The following is a 19662-nucleotide window of genomic DNA, read 5'->3' on the forward strand; positions in this document are numbered from 1 at the left end:
AGCAACTTTTATTTTCAAGAAAATAAATGAAACGAATTATTATTCAGAAATTTATTTTTTGAGTATGTATACTTTTAATTTAAAGAGGAATTACAATCAACCGATAAATATTTTTTTTTCAACCGGTAACGTACAATTTTCTAGTCAAAAACCGGTGATGGTGATCGTTATACGGTTGAAACAGTCTATGATAGATGTCCATCTCCTTCTTCGGGTTGAAATTAATTTTTTTGTAATCAGGTTTCAGAAATACTAAAAAAAATATCTCAAACAATTGCTCGTCTTTTTTTTTAAGTTGCCATGCTCCCAGTATTACACTGGCAACCTGTTTGCGAAGACTGAACATTTTTTTTTTAAATGTTGTAGTATAAATATTCAAACCGTTATAATAATTACGCTTCAAACATTATGAACAAATAAAAAGTGAAATATAATAAATTCCAATTGCAACATCTTTTAAGCGGTTGCAATTTCAAACTATTCTTTTTTTTTTCAAAAACTGACCGATGATATTTGAAATTATCTCTACATATTTATTTTTATTAATACTTCCATTTTTACAAAACTTCTTATCTTTTTTTAAATTAATTATACATTATTATGAGAATAATATAACATCATTATACATCCTATCTCTGTGATAAAACACAGCAAACTTCATTCATCGTGACATTTTGTAATTTATTCGGCTAAACATCACCGGCAATTAGGTGGTGTAACAGTACAGCCTGTTTAATAAAGATTTCACGAAATCGCTGTGGTTAATAATAGTTGTGCCATTTTCCGAAATAATTCTTGTCTGAAACGCCTAAAACCGTTTGATATAACAACTAAATAAAAATAAATAAAGATCCACTATTTTTGGGCTGTACTAATACTGTTACGTTAACTTTTAAATCGTATCTTTCTAAATCCTTTTTTCATTAACTTTTATCGGATACTATGAAACTTTGAATTTGAAACCGGACGAGTCGCAAACGATTGGTTTTTTTATTCGCAAAAATTTACCTATTGTCTTCACAAAATTAAAACTAATCGTTCGATGCCTATCTCATTAAAATTCATTAAAACCATTCTAGCGAGACAAGGATTTAAACGTACGTAAAGCGCTTATATTTTTACCATTCTTTTCCTGACACAGCGGGTAAAAAAAGTTACAATCGAAAGTTTTTTTTAATTTTATTTAATTTTGAGAACGACTAATTAATCCGATAAATTCCGGCGAAGAAAAAACTAATAAAAAAAGAGTATATGATGTAGGATATACTAAAAAGAATTATGTAAACAGATTACTGTATACATTGCAACAAAAAGCAAGGTCGCAACCGAGGTTGACTGGTTTGCAGTGGCGTGTAAAGGGCTACACGCACACACAAACACGGTATAGATGAAATGTTTTGTATATAACAGTGAAGCGAGTGAGAAGGAAAGAAGTGAGCGATTAAGGAGTGAGGGCGGGGAGGTATTATGAACCTGAAATCTACAGAGCTTTACCGATATGCATTATAACATAAGTTTAGTAGGCGATAACGCTGAACTATACCGGATTGTGAATATAAAAACAAGTGCACTGCGTTTAGCATCTCTGCCCCTAGTTTCTTAATATTTGATTACCTATCTCGTTTGATTTTCATCGCAAGTAAACCGTACACGTATTATAATATTAATACAAAGTACATCGAATATGTACTATAATGCTAGTATAACAGGCGAGCATGTTATATCAGTCGGTCCCTAGGGCTAGTAACAAGCAGCAGCACAAGTAGAATAATGCCGTGCCACTTATCATGAATGACGTCACTGAACTTTTACGTCAGCAAACTAACAGCTACTCTCCTCCCTACCATCACCCCCTTTTATAAACCACCAACATTTACCTCCCCTCACCAATAACACGATCCACCGGCACTAAAACCCCTCCCCCCGATGTCCCATCTATTCTGCCACTTGACCTCAGATAATGGACTACCACTAATATTGTTCCTTCACATAAAACTAACACGTCCAACATTCTTGACAAACTTCTTTTTTTATTGCATTAACTAGCATGCAATAATCCGTAAAATATGTTTTAATAAACATTATGCACAAACTTCATATTTCGAGCACCAAATAAGCGATACCTGTCGTGAATCTCGTAAAAAATAATCACGTTTTCATTTATTTTTTTCGAGATTTTCTCTAAATATAATTCAATAAACACGGGTCAAATTGTACACAAAATTAATAAACTCGAACTTTTCTAAGTCGGTTTATTAAAATAACAAAATTAAATATTAATTAATATTTTACTATCAAGGAAAAGTACAAACTACGAATAGTCTAATAGTAAACGTCTGTATTATCGTTATTAAAAAATAAATAACTTGAAACCGTTCCATCGGTCTTCATGTATCTAATTCTTTGTACACCATTCTACTTTAAGCTATACCTGAACGCTAAGCATCGAATTTCGTGACGGATCGGTAGGTCTCTTACTTTTACACGGAAAGTACACTGGACCCCGGTCGTCCGATATTATTCACATTTTTGAAATCTTACCGAATAAATAGAAGTCGGATACTTCTACAAACCAAATATTTCTGGTGATGACCGAGGATTTTCTTTCTTATTCTTATCTTGTTCTCAGACGGTTATTTAATATCTGAAGGAAAAGAAATCGGTTAAAGCATATATCTGGACTTTTTTAATGCAAAACCGCTGATCAATGGCGTGAGGCTCACACAAAGGCAAATGTAACCCCGTATCTAAGGGATTAAGCGCAGGATGAATGCCAACTGCCTGAAGGGATGTTTAAAGCACTCCTCCTATGGGTGTGGTTACTATTTATCTCGTTTCGAGGTCACTTTGTGGGTATATCGTTCCGCTTCATTTTTCCCCTCGTTCCTTTCTCCCACAGATGTTGCAGCTGGAGGAGGTCCACCGGAAACGTCTTAAGGGTGTAAGGACGTACTTGGATATTCTTAGAATTTATTAGTTTGACGGGGGCAGTTTTGCCGACGGATCTAACCGGTAAAAGACTGCAGTAGCTGCAGTCCATCCAGGGGCTAAGGTGCTTATCAAGTAAAACTAGACATCTTAATGCATTCACAGACAAATATCTGTATACTACCGATTATATCGATAACCATCTTATTGAAAATAATAAAAACAATAAAAATAAATTGAATTCTTTCATAATGTTAACACAAAAAATGTTAACATCATTACCATTAATGATGACGCAATCATTAATATTATTTTCCCAATTTATAATGAAAGCATTGATGCTTTAAAAAAAAAAATAAAAATAATTTCCTTTCCAAAACAGCCTTGCAAAACTATAAACGATATTAAACAACACACACTCAAAAAAAAATGTGTCCTCGACTAAAAATATGATAATAATTTTTATTATAAAAGACCGTACAATAACAATGTTATTAAAATAATTGTAAATTACTGCAGTTAAGGCATTATAAAGGGCGAATATTTTTTAATATATTAAAACACAGTATGTAAACAAATCAATTAATTTATAATAATAACTTACTTTTTTAACACGTAAAAACACTATTCACAGTTAATCGATTATATTGCCTAAAAATAAGTAAAGGTGGCTGTTATAATGAATCGGTAATAATAAGGACAGTATGATTATAGCTGTTTAGGTATAATATTATCCTTTCTCTATCAATCTCTCTCTCTCTCTCTACATATATATAATCTTGATAAGGCGATTTGCGGTCATAGAAATTTCTATAAAACTAATTTTGGTGACTTGACAAATCGTTTTGATGTTTACGGTTCCAGCATGACACTATGACCATAATTTTAATACGTGCTTAAAAAAAATTATCCATCTTTTTCCCCAACAAAAATAAATTATTTTAAGTGCCCATAAATTTGTTACCATAAATTTGTACTTTACCATAAATTACCATAATTACCATAAATTTGTTTCAATAATAAAAAATATTGAAAAGTTGAATTAACACGCCTGTTCACTTGACCGCATGTCACAAATTTTTGTTCGTTCTCTTTTAGGTAGATTTCGTAAGAAAGCTAAATATTGTAATGGATACCACGATTCGACTTCCGGAAAATTTCGACATATCTTCGCGTTTCACATCCATCAGAACTCAAAACCACCGTCATTTCAAAATATATATTTCACTTTCTTGTGGACAAGATAACTGACGTAATTTTGCGCCAATCACTTTCAAATTGATACATAAAATATAACGACACAAAATCTCGGTCGATTTCGACCGGAGGACCATGGCGGTGGAAATGGAGGGGGGCTTTTTCGAAAAAACAAATTATCGCAAATTATTACTTTCTTATTAAGTAAAATATCGAATTCGATTAAAGTTCGTACTATTCTTTAAATAAGGGCCTAAAACTTATCTTAGTAAAGTTTTTTGATATCACCGACCATTGGCCCAGGGGGTGAAAAAATGGGGTTTCGAAGACAAAAAAACATCATACCTCCCTTAATAGCCACAGTTTCGAATCGGTTTAAAGTGGTCGTTAGTTCTCTAAATATTACCTAAAACATTTTTTGTCTGAAACAATTTCTGATATGACCAACTCTTATGGCAAGGGATGACCAAAATGTTTATAAGATGGGGCTTGTCGTATACTAAACACGTGAAACATTTTTCACATGCAACCACCGTCGTATAGAGTGAATTTAAAGTTTTTCTTAGTTTTAATGTGGAAATCCTTTTTATCAGCTACTTAGCACAGGTGAAATCTATCTCCATCTTCCGGCGTGCCGAATGAGATTTCTTCAAATATAATTTTTACTCCCTATCTTATTGGTGTAATTCTATTTTAAAATAACAACATAAATAGTGCGGGGCGATGGAACACACGCTAAGATGTGATTGATTCCTATCTGGTTGAATTTAAATGACAACAGCACAAGAATGCTCTTTTTTATATTACACACAAATCGTAGAATTCAGGCCTGTTCTTTAGATTTATGCATATCAGAATAAATAGATAATACAGTATTTTAAATTAACATTTCAATTACATTAATTACGTAAATAATAAAATATTAAAATTAAAAAATTAACAAGGTTAAAATTAAAATTAAAAAGTTTAAATGTTAATAAAGTTAAAAAAATAAAAAATAAAATTAATCAATTTAAGTAAACGTAACAAAACGGATAGTATTAAAATAAAAAGAGAGAAGTGAAAAATTAGAAACAATAAAAGTAAACATCAGTAACTCGACCTGGCGATTGGACAATTGATCTTTGAATGACAAAATTATTAAAAAAGCCATTTAACTGCACTTAACAGCAAGTTAAAAAACAGATGGCGCCTTATTATCTGAAAAAATCCTAACTTCACTCTAGAATATTTATTTACTTGAAATTATTTATGTTAATTAATAAATAACAGAGAAAGCAGGATTAATAATACGTTTTTATAACGAACTAGCAACCCCGTCATATCCCTTCGTTCGCGCTATATACTTACGTTTACGTTTACACGTTACTTACGTTCCCGTCGCGATACGGCCTAAACACCTTAACGTCTGCCCCCTCCTTTGTTCATTAAACTCATGCTTGTAAGAATAATAATGATAAATAAGAATTAAAGCCTGTTCAATTTTTTAAAAGTACCATCATATTGTAATTTCTTCTGAGCAACAATTTGGTCAGTACAGGGCCCACTAACTGATTTTTAGATTTCCCGTCGCGGCTTCACTAGCGTAATACATGATCAGAATTACAAACAAAAATTACTATCACAATGTTACCAAATCTCATTAAGATTAATTCAATAACGGTAGCATATAATGCCAAAAAAGTAAAAATAAATTTCATTTTTTTAACCCCTTAAATGTTAAAATTCAAAACATCCGACAATTTTTTTTTTATATTTGTCTGAAGAGTACTTGTAAGCCCAAATCTAGTGAATATATTTTTTTTAGTAGTTTAGCAACATTGTTTCGAAAGTTTTTTACCTTTTTTACTTCCTTTAAGGTTGAATTTTGAAAAATCTAGAAATTGGTTTTTAGATATTCACATGAAGATTACACACACCAAAAACCAAATTGATATCTTCATTTTTTAACGAGAAAAAAAAATTGTAAATTTCATACTTACTTTATTTTAACCCTATAAATTCGGAATTTCAAAAAATCTTTCTTAATGTGCAATTACATTGTATGAAGAACATGTATACAAAATTTCATAAATTTATCTTCAGTAGTTTTTGTTGGACGTTGATTTATGAATTAGTCACTTGTTCTTTTATATGTATAGATAAATGATAGTAAAATTATTTTAGGTTCAAATCAATCTCGCTTAAAAATTGACAAAACTAAATGTTAGGTTAAATGTTAAATCTAAAAACAAAATAAAAAAACTGTTAGATTATATTAATTCAGTTTTGATCGGTAACCAATTAAAATTAAACTTATTTTTATTCGTTAAAATTTTTCGATATTTCCGCAAATAAGCATGCAGAGAATTCATAACTCACCATTTCATTCCAAGCCCATATCTTCTACAGTTCCCCTGCAAACAACGCGGGAAAATTCAGAGTGAATAATTTATTTCGTTGTTTTTTTTTTTTTAACTTTTTGATACCTATTTAAATTGTTTAATATCTACATGTAAACTGTACTCAAAATCGTTCAAGTACTCTTTTCGCTATATCTTTTACCAATTGATATAAACATTCTCATTTTTAAAAATGAATGCATTTAAAATCGCTTAGCTTATACTCTCCTATATTGGAAAGAACAATTTTAAATTACAATTTACAATATTTTATTAATTTATAATAAATAAATGCAATTTTGTATAATGTTTTGATCTCCACAAGAAAGGGGTGGATTGATCTCCAGCTAATTATCTTTCCGAGTCATAAGCAAGGCTGTGATGCATGTAAAGAATCTGACGCACGTAAAAGAGGCAATCGTCAAATTTTCTTTCTCTGAGTAATGATTACTGTACAGCTCATAGGGCTGAATTACTATCACATGGATTTAGGTGAACTTCGTATGATATACCAACATTTATTTATTAATATGAATAATGGAACAGAAGCTTACTTCACTCTTCAGTTTCCTTAGTAAGCCTAAGATTATTTAAACGACTGCTATTTTCGGAAGAGATTATGCACGCGCGCATACAAACTAACACTTTTTTATATACTCTAGAAAAACAAATTCTAAATAAATTTGTTACGCAAACAAATTTTGGTCTGGTCTCGTACAACTAATTTTACTTTTATGTACAACTTTACTTTTACTAGCTTTTATGTGCAACAAAGGAAAAACGACAACTTTTTTTAATAAAAGTTCCCGTTGTGATAACAGCGTTTTGAAAGATTTATTCTACCCAGTCACTTTACGAAATGCAGATTTGGACAAAAAAAATTTTTTATGTAATTGATTGTTGCGTCTCAAATCAAATCGTGTTCTGTAAAATATAGCAGCTATTTTTTTCGGGAAAACGAAATGTACACTTGTACACATCAGTTTAACAAGAAAAAACCATGATCCCTTACTGAAGAATGAAAACAATTCGGTACAGTAGCTTAAATCCCCTGTAAATGAATTTAAAATGTGCCTCTGTAACACCAAAGGTTTGTTTAAAACAGTGAAGCTGAAATAATCATGGCCACATATCGATCGGGCGAGCTTTAACCGAGATAGAAAATCTTTCAATCGCTGCATTTTGTCGACGTAACCGGTCAGACAAATCAATATTTTTTTCGATATATATCTCAAACATACGCTGGACGTTCCTATTTATTATTTACTATATTTTTAAAACAAAAAAGTTTTCATTCTGTAAGATTTATTTTTTGGGGTGGTGGTAATTTATGATGAAGTTTTATTGTAACAGAGATAAAAAAAATTTCATTCAAAAATGTACGACTAATAAAAATTTACCCAAGATTTCTTTTTTTTAAACCAAAGAAGCTTTAAAAAATTAAAAAAATCAATCACTTTAAACTTTAATCGGTACCACCAGTATTGCCCGCAAAGCATTTTTTGAGATCGCTTGCATTACTACATGCTTAGAATGACATTTATAAAGATCCGGTTAAAAAATAAGCGATAAATAAAAAAAGTAACTTTTTTCGATTTTTGGGTAAGGGGAATAATTTTGGGGCAATTAAAAACAAAACAGTAAGATAAGCATGCACACATACACTGAGTTTAATATAAAATGGGATTATGTTTGAAAAATTTTGAGAAAATTGACCCCAAAAACCTCTCCTGGAGATACTAACCCCAAAAGTTTACTAACAAATTTAACACAAACACACGAGCCTATATACAAAATTTCATCAAAATCAGTTTCCTGGTCATGAAACGTCGAGAAATGAAAAAAACCAAACCCCATTTTTTAAATGATTAACATACTTTCCTTCTTTCAGCATATGATACCACAAAAGTAAAAGAAATTAACATAAAAAAAAAATTACAGTACAATTAGTAAACAGAACGTTTATTAAAAGTAAGAAAATTAACAACCAGGAAAAGATAAAACAAAGAACTTCAACTGCATCTTTTTGCGATTACAATAACTATTCATTTTAAATTATCTAGAATAATGAGCTAACAAAAGTTGTATAAAGCACATGGAATTATAATTAACTAGCAAAAAAAAGGTACAAATGAGTTAAATTTCCAATATCTTATTTCTTAAAAAAAAAAAAATCAATATACGTAAATAATGATTGTAATCAATCATTTCAATGAAATAAGTAAACGTAAACGATCGCATAACAATTATCTCAATTACAAAAAATAAAATAAAATAAAAATTAATAATTGAACTTGTGGCCGTTACATAGACTACATTCCACATTTTAAATTGCTGTAACAGTTAATAATAATTCGTTCAAATAAAAGAAGACTTCTTTTACAGAAATACATACATATATATTTATTATAAAATATCTTAAAGATATGATGTCATGCGATACACAGCAGTAACATGCAATGCGGATAGCGTTTGACGTAATAAAAATAATAAAAATTCAAGAACAGAGTTTAAGTAAAACAATAGATTTATTAATATAAATAAATACAGCAATAAAATGTTTTTTCTTTCTTTAAAATAAAATCATATAAGTTTATGGAAATATGAAATAACAGTAGAAAGAAATATGAATAATATCGTAGAAGAAATAGTACAGTTAGGAAAACAAAATTAACGTGCATAACAAAATAACGAATACATAACCAGGCCATTAGAAATCCAACATTTATATTATTATTGAGGGGAAAATGTGCGCAATTTAATCCAGAAGATAACTGCTATGTAGCTGTTCACTATAAGGATGATCAAAGAAAAACGATCTTACTAAGGTTTAAATTCTTTTCTATTTTGTAGCAAATATTTAACCTCAAATTTTATTTACAAATCGACCTAATATATTTCGATTTTCTTTTACGTATAATACAAAATTAACAGAACATCAATACCTTAATGAATCTGACTCGATGACGTAGTCTATCTTTCTACAAGAATCTGATAGAAATGTTTTTGCAAATCGTTTAAGGTTTCATAATTTTGAACTTGATCAAGCCACCTAATTTTCAGTAAATGTTTTAACAACATATCTGATCTTCTATCCTTTTCTTTTCTGACTGCCCTATATTTTTCTGGATATAGAAGAATTTTTTTTTTAGTAGCAAAACAAACGATACATTTTAAATAAATATTATATTTTATTTAAGTTATTTTTAAACATTCTTATAACTAAATTTGATGTTGACTCTCCTGACAAGTAAGTATGTATGTATGTATGCTTTTACTATCTCTTGTGCCCTTTTTCGTGATTTTATTACCTAAAGAAAAGAATTCGACATCTCGTGTTAAACAGCTTTCTTCTTCTATTTAACATATAATAAATCTGCTTTCTATTACACTATTACTGTTTTCAAAATAAGTTAAACAGTCATAAATGGCATTAAATTTAAAACAAAAAATTAATTAAAAAAATTAAAAGAAAGTTTTTGTTAAACTTAACAAACTTTTCTTCATCAAATTCCAGGCTACAAATATTATTTTTTTAATGTTCTATTTCATATAATTGTTTTAATTACAATATTGAGAGAATGTTAGACTTACAGAATATGTTGAAAATAATAATATCGCCTCCTAGGAGATATCAAAAAATTAGGATTAACAAACAGCGGAATCCAAGAACAGGATTATCACTAGGTTTGGCGAGGATTTGGACTCCTACAACCCCCCCATGATAAATATGGCCACAATTACTAAAAATTGTGTTACTTTCTAGGTAAACTGGAAAAAATTAACGGTGTCGAAAAGCTTCAAGCCCCATGTCTCCTAGGCGATTATTATTCAGCTTATCAACATTCGAACGGTGTTTTTTTCTTCAAAAACGTGTTTTACTATGTTCTTCGTAAATTCATCGTACGTTCTGCTATTCCCTTCAATTAACAAAATCTCAATTACAAAGTTAATCGCTTTCAACACATCTTCCGCAACCAGGACCAGTAAAAAATTCCTTTTTTCAAAAAAATTTAGATACCCATACTTCCGTAAGCCCTTTTCCATAGAGCATTTCCAACAAGGTATAACAAACATACTGCTATATTGGAACCAACCTTTTTTAAATTGAACTGCTTCCAAGGTTTGGTAAAATCCTCACCGTTTATAGATTCGGGCTTCCGGCCCCTCCAACCGCCCTAAACTTTGAACGTTTCAGTTGAACAAAAATTGAAATACTATATATTTGGCAAGTCCTTTTGCAAAAATTAAAAGAAAAGAATAATAACAATTTTATAGTATAATAAGAACTGAAAAAGCAATCGTGTCATCGCAGTCCAACCCGTCAAGTAATAATAATTTGAAATATACCTCTCAACAAACACAGAAGTATAATGAAACTTTAAACCATTATTTAAAAAAAGATAAAAAAAACGTTATAAAAATCGGGGGGGAGAGCATAACAAAGATAGAAGTGTGTGTGTGTGTGTGTGTTATCGTTTATTATCGTTATCAAACATGTTTATTAAATTAAAATTAAAATTGACAAAAAAATGAATATATAAGTAAATTATAGTTAGTAAATAAATAGCGACTCCTTTTATGGCATTTTGCGACTATTCTTTTTTTAATTTTTTTTAATTTCCCGTCTAGCGCTATAGCAGAGTTATAACTGTAGAAGTGAAAGTATTGTAATCGATACAATTTTGGTATGTGCGGTTTTCACCGGATCTTGACGTTTTGACACAAGGAACCAGAAAAACCGGATGGAAATATTCTGGACATATATACGTGTGTCTTCGATGTCGCACTCTAAATCACCTTATATCTCCAGAACTATTCGACCGAGTTTTACCAAACTTGGTCAGATTACTTCTAAAAATGGGGCATTGATTCCATTAAATTTTCAACTTAAAGGACAAGGGGGTGAGGCTGTAAAGCAAGGTCACCCTAAGTATTTCGATATTTTGCCTAATTAAGGTCTTATTGATCTTAGGCACGTTTGTTAACTAAAAAAAAAATATTTGCAAAAACATTTTTATAAAATCGCACACCCCCATCCCAAAAAATTCTCCAAACTAGTAGCTAGCTAAGTGGGTATACTGCGTCAATACACAATAAGGCTAGTGTATACTGACGTGCTAAATTAAATTGTGTGCGTATGCGTGTGTAAGCCGCGTGACGGGAACTCCTACAATTGCACTGTCAGATTTTTTAAATTTAATATTTACTTTTGTACTTACTTCCTTTTTTCAGTACCTACTGATGATTGCTTATCAGTAAAAATGCGGTTAAACTTTAAAATTTATTTGTTTATAGTTGAAGCATTTTAATTAACTGCATTTTAATACATTTAAATGCATATTAGCATTTTAATTAACTGCATTTTAATACATTTAAATGCATATTAGCATTTTAATGCTAAACATTTAAACATTTTCTATTTTTTAATTTATTTTAATACCGTTAAGCACAACACTCTCTGCAAAAAAAAAAAATAATAACACATAAAAAAACGAACAAACTTTCCCAGATTAGACTGCGCAGTGATAACATAGTAATCTATTTTATGAGTTTTAAATAAATTTTAAACTTCTTCAGATATAAAACAGTTATTATCTGGAGGTCCCAGGTTTGAATCCCGGTCAGACGTGGCTTTTTCACACACGCTACAAATCATTCATCTCACCCTCTAAAGCAATCCTAACGGTGGACCCGGAAGGTAAAAAAAATGGAGATATAAAATCGCTTAATATCCCTGTAAATACAATTAGCCTGGACTATTTTCATTTTATATAACGCTTTAATCCGTAAAATATTTTGTTAAATGAAAATTAAGTTTTAAAACATCAGGCAACCAGATTCGTGTAAGCCTACTCAATTTCATATAAATACGTTGATAATACAAATACCAATTCTTAGTTTCCATACAATTTAGTGTACATCGGTAAATGTATAAAAAGTAACACTTGGAAATTTCAAAGCAAGATAAAAAAATATCCTCGAGGCGTTGACAGTCAGCTCAAGGTGAACTATATCCTTATTCACTTTAGCTGAAGTAAGCATCATACAAAAGGGTGTAAAAAATTAAACGACAAACAACAATATGCCGTATGTATGTGGAATTAACTCTGTGTGTGTGCAAGAGAGAGAGAGAGTGGGTGTGTGTGTGTTAGCAATAAATAAAAAATATGCTATTTCATAACTAAACTGGATCTGTTACAGGATATAATTTTTCTGTTCTTTGAACAATTTAATTCCGTCAACTTTACATACGGTTTTTTTCATTCATCTCTATAAAATAAACAGAAAAGCCCTCACCGACTAGTTTATCACTAATTCTTCCATTTACCAAATAGACGGAGATTGAAAGTAAGCCGTAGTTTTTTATTCTTAAGAGATTAAAAATAAACAGAGAGTAGAGGTCTCTGCACTCTACCGGTCGGTAGAGATGCAAATTTGAAATTTAGCTATTTTCCTTTAGGTAGTGAGATAACGCTGAGAAATATTTTCCTCTCACTCAACCTGAAGAAGGGTGAGAAAAAGGGTTAAAATCAGATTTATAATTTGATCCAACAATGGAATTTGTCGTAAATATTTGTTCTAGGTTTAGGATTTTACTTTAGAACCCCTCCTTAAGAGAGTTAAAAAGGATTATAAATGTATTCCTTAACTTCCGAATATCTTCTTAAGTTCTATTACAGAAGCTGTCGGAGCAGCAAAGGCGGTTTCCATGAGGACAATTTTAGATTTAGGCTTTGTCAAAAAAGTTATATTTAAACGCTAACGGCTGCTCGATACCTCCTCGGCCGTTGTGATGTTCGGTTGAATCCTAGCCTGACAATAAATGAACATAAGCATACAAAGGCACATTCATTGCACAAACTGTATCAGATAATCTTATTTGATCTTCCACAATATCAAACTAAAGCAATCGACAATATATATATATAGGATTATCGTGGTTGTTTATAATACTTTGAATAGAAGTTAGATATTCTGTAAGGTAGCTTTTCCACTGAAATTACGCTATGAAGAAATATTCCAGGATTCCGTCATTAAAGTATTCTTAAAAGGTAGAATTAGATAAAGAGGTTTAGTTTTTCCAGTCAACAATAAAAGAAGCTAAAAGTACTTAATAAAAACATTTTCATGAAAAGCAAAACTTTTAACAATATTCAATCGTACTCGTAATCTGTTCGAATGAATTTCAACCGAATTGAATAAACAAACGGTATATTAATTTGCAAGTACATATATTTTCTTCGGCTCAATAGAGGAAAAATGTACAAAAGAGGGTCTTAAAACTCCGTATTTGCCTCTCCGGTGAAGGAGTACCTTCATGTGGTTTACTTACTTCCAGGTTACAGTAAACATAACCCACCGGGTTGGTCTAGTGGTTAACGCGTCTTCCCAAATCAACTGATTAATTTGGAAGTCGAGAGTTCCAGCGTTCAAGTCCTAGTAAAGCCAGTTAATTTTTACACGGATTTGAATACTAGATCGTGGATAGCGGTGTTCTTTGGCGGTTGGGTTTCAATTAACCACACATCTCAGGAATGGCGAATCGAGAATGTACAAGACTACACTTAATTTACACTCATACATATCATCCTCATTCATCCTCTGAAGAATTATCTAAACGGTAGTTACCGGAGGCTAAACAGGGAAAAGAAAGGAAAAGGTTACAGTAAACATGGGATATTAACAGTAAAATGAACAATTTTATCGCAGATATGTCCTCCAAATTATATAGCTCAATTTTTCGCAAGTAATTTTTCGTAAATGAATATTTTGAATATTATATTATATTTCTTCACTGAATATTTTGTTCAAAGGACAGATAAAGCAAACTGTTTTATCTTTATCCCCTCTGCTAAAGCGGGGTACTCTAATGGGTTGCTTACTAATATAATATAAAATAAAGATCCGACAGGCAGCCCGACCTGCCCTGCCGGACATACTGCCGGTAGGTGGGAAGGGCTGTTAAGAGTAGAAAGGACACCCCCTAACCCCTGTTCTATGCTTAATTGCGGGTCCGGCGTAGGGGAGGAAAAAAAAAGATAAAGCAAACTACAGATTACATCTTATGAAAAAAATGAACGCATTATTTTATAATTTAACAGATACGAAGTTATTTTATTATACTAATGCAGTTTTTCTGTAAAACATAAGAATTACAGATTTAAATTAGTGTTTATCTCAATATCTGGAAAAAAAAATATAAAATAGACAACGGATCGATTCCAAATCAAGTCTGCCCTATCAGACTTAAAGAAATGCGCACTCAAAACCTATTTCCAGTCCGTTTAGACGTTCTACTAGACGGATCAGGCTGCTTTTTACTTAAATTTGCTAGGAATGGCTCGCAGATATGTCATCAGGAATCGAAGGACCTTCAAAGTCATTTTTCCTGTAACAACTGTCATTTTGTGTCATTTTCCTTTCAAAGTAACGACTTGGAAAGTACCTAAGCCAAGAAATAAATGAAGATTTCTCAGAGGAGACTCAATTTTAGTGTCCGATTACGCTTAAAACCAGATCAGCTCCATCCGTCCAGCAGAATGTCAGGACGGACTGAAAATGGGTTTTAGCCCAATTTTTCTAATATATAAAATCAATAATATCTTCCGTTGTAATACTTTGTAATCTAATTAGTAATTATGTAATTAGTAATTATATGTTGAAATCTATAGCTAAGCAAATCCAATACGGCAGATGTTTTTCCTAACCATCGATATATTATTATTAATAAGGAAATATTTCATATATATATATATGTATGTATGTATATCAGTTCAGTTGTAAGAAAAAAACAATAAGGTGGATTCAAGCCTGTTACTATACTGCCAAAAGTTACGATAAGTTTTACAGACCTTCAAATTCTATAAATTCACATAGATTTTAAGTTGAAAAATACGGATGTAACAATGAAACATAGAAACTATATGTTTTGATCGGGAAAGCTAAACAACATATTTAAAAAAAATAATAATAAATGGCTCATTTCAATCCTTAACAAATTTAAGAGTATTTTAAAATATTAAAGTATTTTCCTTATGTTTACGAATCCTGCTTAATATATGTATTTACTTACTGTTTTCGGTAATATTCACACATTATTAGATCAAATTTAAATTCAATTAAATCGAAATTTATACAAAATACGAAGAGAAATACGCTCAAAATAATTTGTCTATTACTCCGATTAATAAATTACTTTATTCGTAATTCGATCAAATTTAAGGTGATACAAATATAAAATTTATTAAACAGAAAAATTGCATAATTATGTTTATTTGGACAAGTTAACCTTAAATCATGTTCAATCTAATCGTTCTACGTAGTCAAAAACAAAGACCGGATCCATTTTTATCGAGGAGATCAGCTTAATTATTTACAAAAAAACGAACCATCTGGACACAAAGACATACTTGAATTTAAAAACAGCAATTTTATTTGGACATTTTATAATTACATATAAACTTATGCTAATAAGAATAACTAATTGTATATAATAAGTCTACTAAAAGACTTGTTATAATAAGTCTTCTGTTACCATCAGAAGGTGATTTGATATTAAAATCAATCGATTCAAATACAGTATATACTAACTCCTAATTTCATCTATTTTTAAATTTAAAGGAACCACCACAATTATACTTAGGAAAATATTTAAAACGTAAAAGTATAGTTTCGTATATTAACGACTTTCCTTATTAAGGATATTATTTTTCCTTAAAATATTAAATTTTTTCTAAAATATCTGCGTTCAATACAGTAAAATACTTCATAAGTATTTTATCTGTGTTAGTCCGTGTACCAATAAGTAATAACCGAAAAGATTTCGACAAAACTTAGGATGAACCCGTTTTAACATTCAACAAAAAAATTTATCAAATTTTCAACAAGGGCTCCGCATCCTTCTAACGTTATTTTGCGGTTTACACGCTAAGAATGAATTTTGGCAACAAATTTAAGGGGTAAATATTAAATAGATAAAATTATAAATAACTAAGCAGATTTTTCTTGAACTTTCAAATTGGCACTCGTTTCTTCCTCTGGGATTTTTTTTGATACACATTTAGTATACTTTAATACAATTTTATATCACCGGAATTTAAAGCCTAATTTTACGATTTATATCTCCATACATTTTTTCATTCGGAATAAAATAATACAAAAAAAGAAAACATAATAAAACAACACGAACGACAAAATAATTTTAACAACTTCTATTTGTGTTTGTGTACTACAAAAATTAAAGCAAAATTAAAGTATATTAAAAACTTATCTTAATTATTAAAGTAAATAAAAAGAAAAGTAGAATAGGAAATCAGACAATCGAAATTCCTTTTAGACAACAATCAAAAGTAAAAAGATGATAAACATAATCCAATGATAATTGGAATAACATTGAGGAATATACAAATAAAATTCGTACATTCCTTAATGAAAACTATATTTTGTTTTTATTTCCCAATAAGTACTGACCTTAAATTTTCAATAAATTAAAATATCTGATATGGACACATGACTTCCTTGTACGCATTAAATTATATATACACATTTTTAAAAATACATAAAACTTTATTTTACTAATAACTTCTGATTTTCTTTCATATATATATTTTTATTACTATTAAATTGTTATTTATTGCAATTTTCTTTTTTATAATCAGAGGTTAATAATTATTAATAAATCAATATTTTTAAATTTTAAAAATTAAAAAAGTCTGATGTGGACACTAGATAACTTCCTTGTACGCCTATTAAATTACATATATACATTTTTTTTAAATGAAAAGAACATAAAATTTTATTTCATTAATAACTTTGACATTTTTTCATATTTTTTTTTTATTATTATTGAATTATTATTAATTATAAATTTAAAAAAAATAAATCAATACATTTAAATTTAAAAAAAAATTTTAACTTCTGATATGGACACCACAAGACTTCCTTGTACGCCTATTAAATTAGATATACACATTATAATTTCCTTGTACGAAGTAAAGGAGGTATTGTGATCGCGAAAAATTTCGGTCTTCATATTTCAACGGAAATATCCATTTTGACTAGTTTCGGCGTGACGTCTATACGTTCGTACGTATGTACCTCGCATAACTCAAAAAACGATTAGCCGTAGGATGTTGAAATTTTGTATTTAACACTGTTGTAACATCTAGTTGTGACCTCCCTTTCTGATTGCGATCGAAATTAAAATTTTAAACGACGGTTCGAATCAGACTTTAACTCCTGTTGTTTTTTCCAACTTTTTTATTTTTTTTAACTTTTCTTTTTTTTAATTTAAATATATCGATTTAATAATTAATAACCTGTGATTCTAAACAAAAAATTTACAATACATAATTCAAAGATAATTAAAAAAAATTATTAGTGAAATGAAATTTTATGTACTTTTAAAAATGTGTAAATGTAAATTAATAGGCATTATTGTATATAATGTAATAGATTTCGTGAAACATCTGATTATTTAATATTAATTGAAAATTATAATTTAGAATCGTATTATTTTTGGATTTCCTAGTTTAATTTCTGTTTAATTTTATTTAATTATTCTGGAATCTATCTACATTAAAATTAACTACAGAGTGCCTGAAAAATAGACCCTCACAAGAACAACATATACACACCGAGGCATACATGCGCCCTCTTTTATAAATTGCAAAAAATTCTAATCTTTTAGTTCATTGCTCCTCTGATATTGTCGGACAATATTCTCCCTAAGTCGGAGTTGACGATAATTTCTTTTATTTGTTTTTTGTTGTCAATCATTCAATCGCTCTTTGGTTTGATATAATTCTGAGCTTAATTTGTGTACACGTTCTGTAGTTTTCAAATTTTCTTTCTCTTTATATTCATCATCCACACTAAATTATTTTATTCTTTCCTTGGTCTTATCGTTTTCTTCCTCATTATATTTACAATCTCTTAAATTTTTATTCTTCCCCTTGTTTTTAACATATTTTTCCCTTCATATTCATCTTCTTGTCGTTTTTTGAGACACATTTCTTCAAGTTGTCTTTCTTTTTTCTGTATGATTGTTTCTTTTTCATATCTGATTCTGAATATTTACACTGTTAGGTCAAAATTAACATTTGGAACCAGTATAAACGAGTTCACTAAACGGAATAGTTTAATCGTTATCAACGTTTGTTTATACGACAAACCAGGAATCTAAAACTTTTGTTAATCAGCAACTGACGAAGATACGAATATACTAATCTAGATAATACGAGTAATAAGGAACTTTTATTCTATCCTAATATTTCATGTAAGATTGTTGAATTAATAATTGTACAAATATTTGATATTAACAAAAAAATAATATTTCAACAATTGTGTAACTGTCATCTTTATCAAACAATTGTAGGATCGTATCTCACTTTCAAATTAAAATTAAAAGTTCATAAAATTTTATTTTACTAATAACTTCTGATTTTTTTCATATTTTGTTTAGTATTATTATTGAATAATTATTTATTGTAATTTTTTTTACAATCGGAGGTTAATAATTACTAATAAATCAAAAGATTATTAAGATTATTATTAATTATTAATAAATTTAAAAAAAAGAGATGAAGTCTGATTCGAACCAATGTGCCTTCCCCTTAAGATCCAAATATTTATTAATTAAAATCTTATTTGGCTCTAACTCTGAAACCAATGAAAATAAGTAACGCTTATGATATATCGTTGAAAAAATGTCAACAGGGCTATTACTACAGTTAAGAATAAGTCCAAAAACTAAATGTTTCAAAATTGAAACCCCCGCTTTATTTACAGGTTTGACTGTATACACATTTTTGGCCCAGTCGATTGCAATAAAAAAAGGAAGTGCACAACTAAATGTTACAACAGTACTAAATACAAAATTTAAAGATTCTATGGCTAATTATTTTTGAGTTATCCGAAAAATACATACGTACGTATGTACAGACATCACGCCGAAACCAATCAAAATGGATTCAGGGATGGTCAAAATGGATATTTCCATTGAAATCTAGAAACCGAATTTTTTTGCGATCACAATACATCATTTACTTCGTAAAAGGAAATAAAAATATTAAAATAAAATTTAAAAAAATAATATGAAATATATTTTAAATGGAGTTTCAGTCCTGATGTTTTTTTTTACAGGCTGAGTAAA

The 19662-nt window shown here is 29.6% G+C and overlaps 1 protein-coding gene across 6 annotated transcripts in view; it reads right to left on the reverse strand.

Annotated features, from left to right (window-relative positions):
• LOC142324977 (serine/threonine-protein kinase SIK3-like) overlaps positions 1-19662 on the reverse strand; it is a 312103-nt gene that overhangs the window by 136032 nt on the left and 156409 nt on the right. Inside the window, exon 2 of one of the 6 annotated variants that reach the window (XM_075366177.1) lies at positions 6487-6521. The exons of the other annotated variants lie outside the window; for them this stretch is intronic. Coding sequence (XP_075222292.1) covers positions 6487-6489 — 3 coding nt within the window. The 5' untranslated portion in view covers positions 6490-6521. The remainder of the gene's footprint in view (positions 1-6486; positions 6522-19662) is intronic. 6 annotated transcript variants of the gene reach the window in all.

Source organism: Lycorma delicatula, chromosome 5 (assembly GCF_047948215.1).
Source record: "Lycorma delicatula isolate Av1 chromosome 5, ASM4794821v1, whole genome shotgun sequence".
NCBI lineage: Eukaryota > Metazoa > Arthropoda > Insecta > Hemiptera > Fulgoridae > Lycorma > Lycorma delicatula.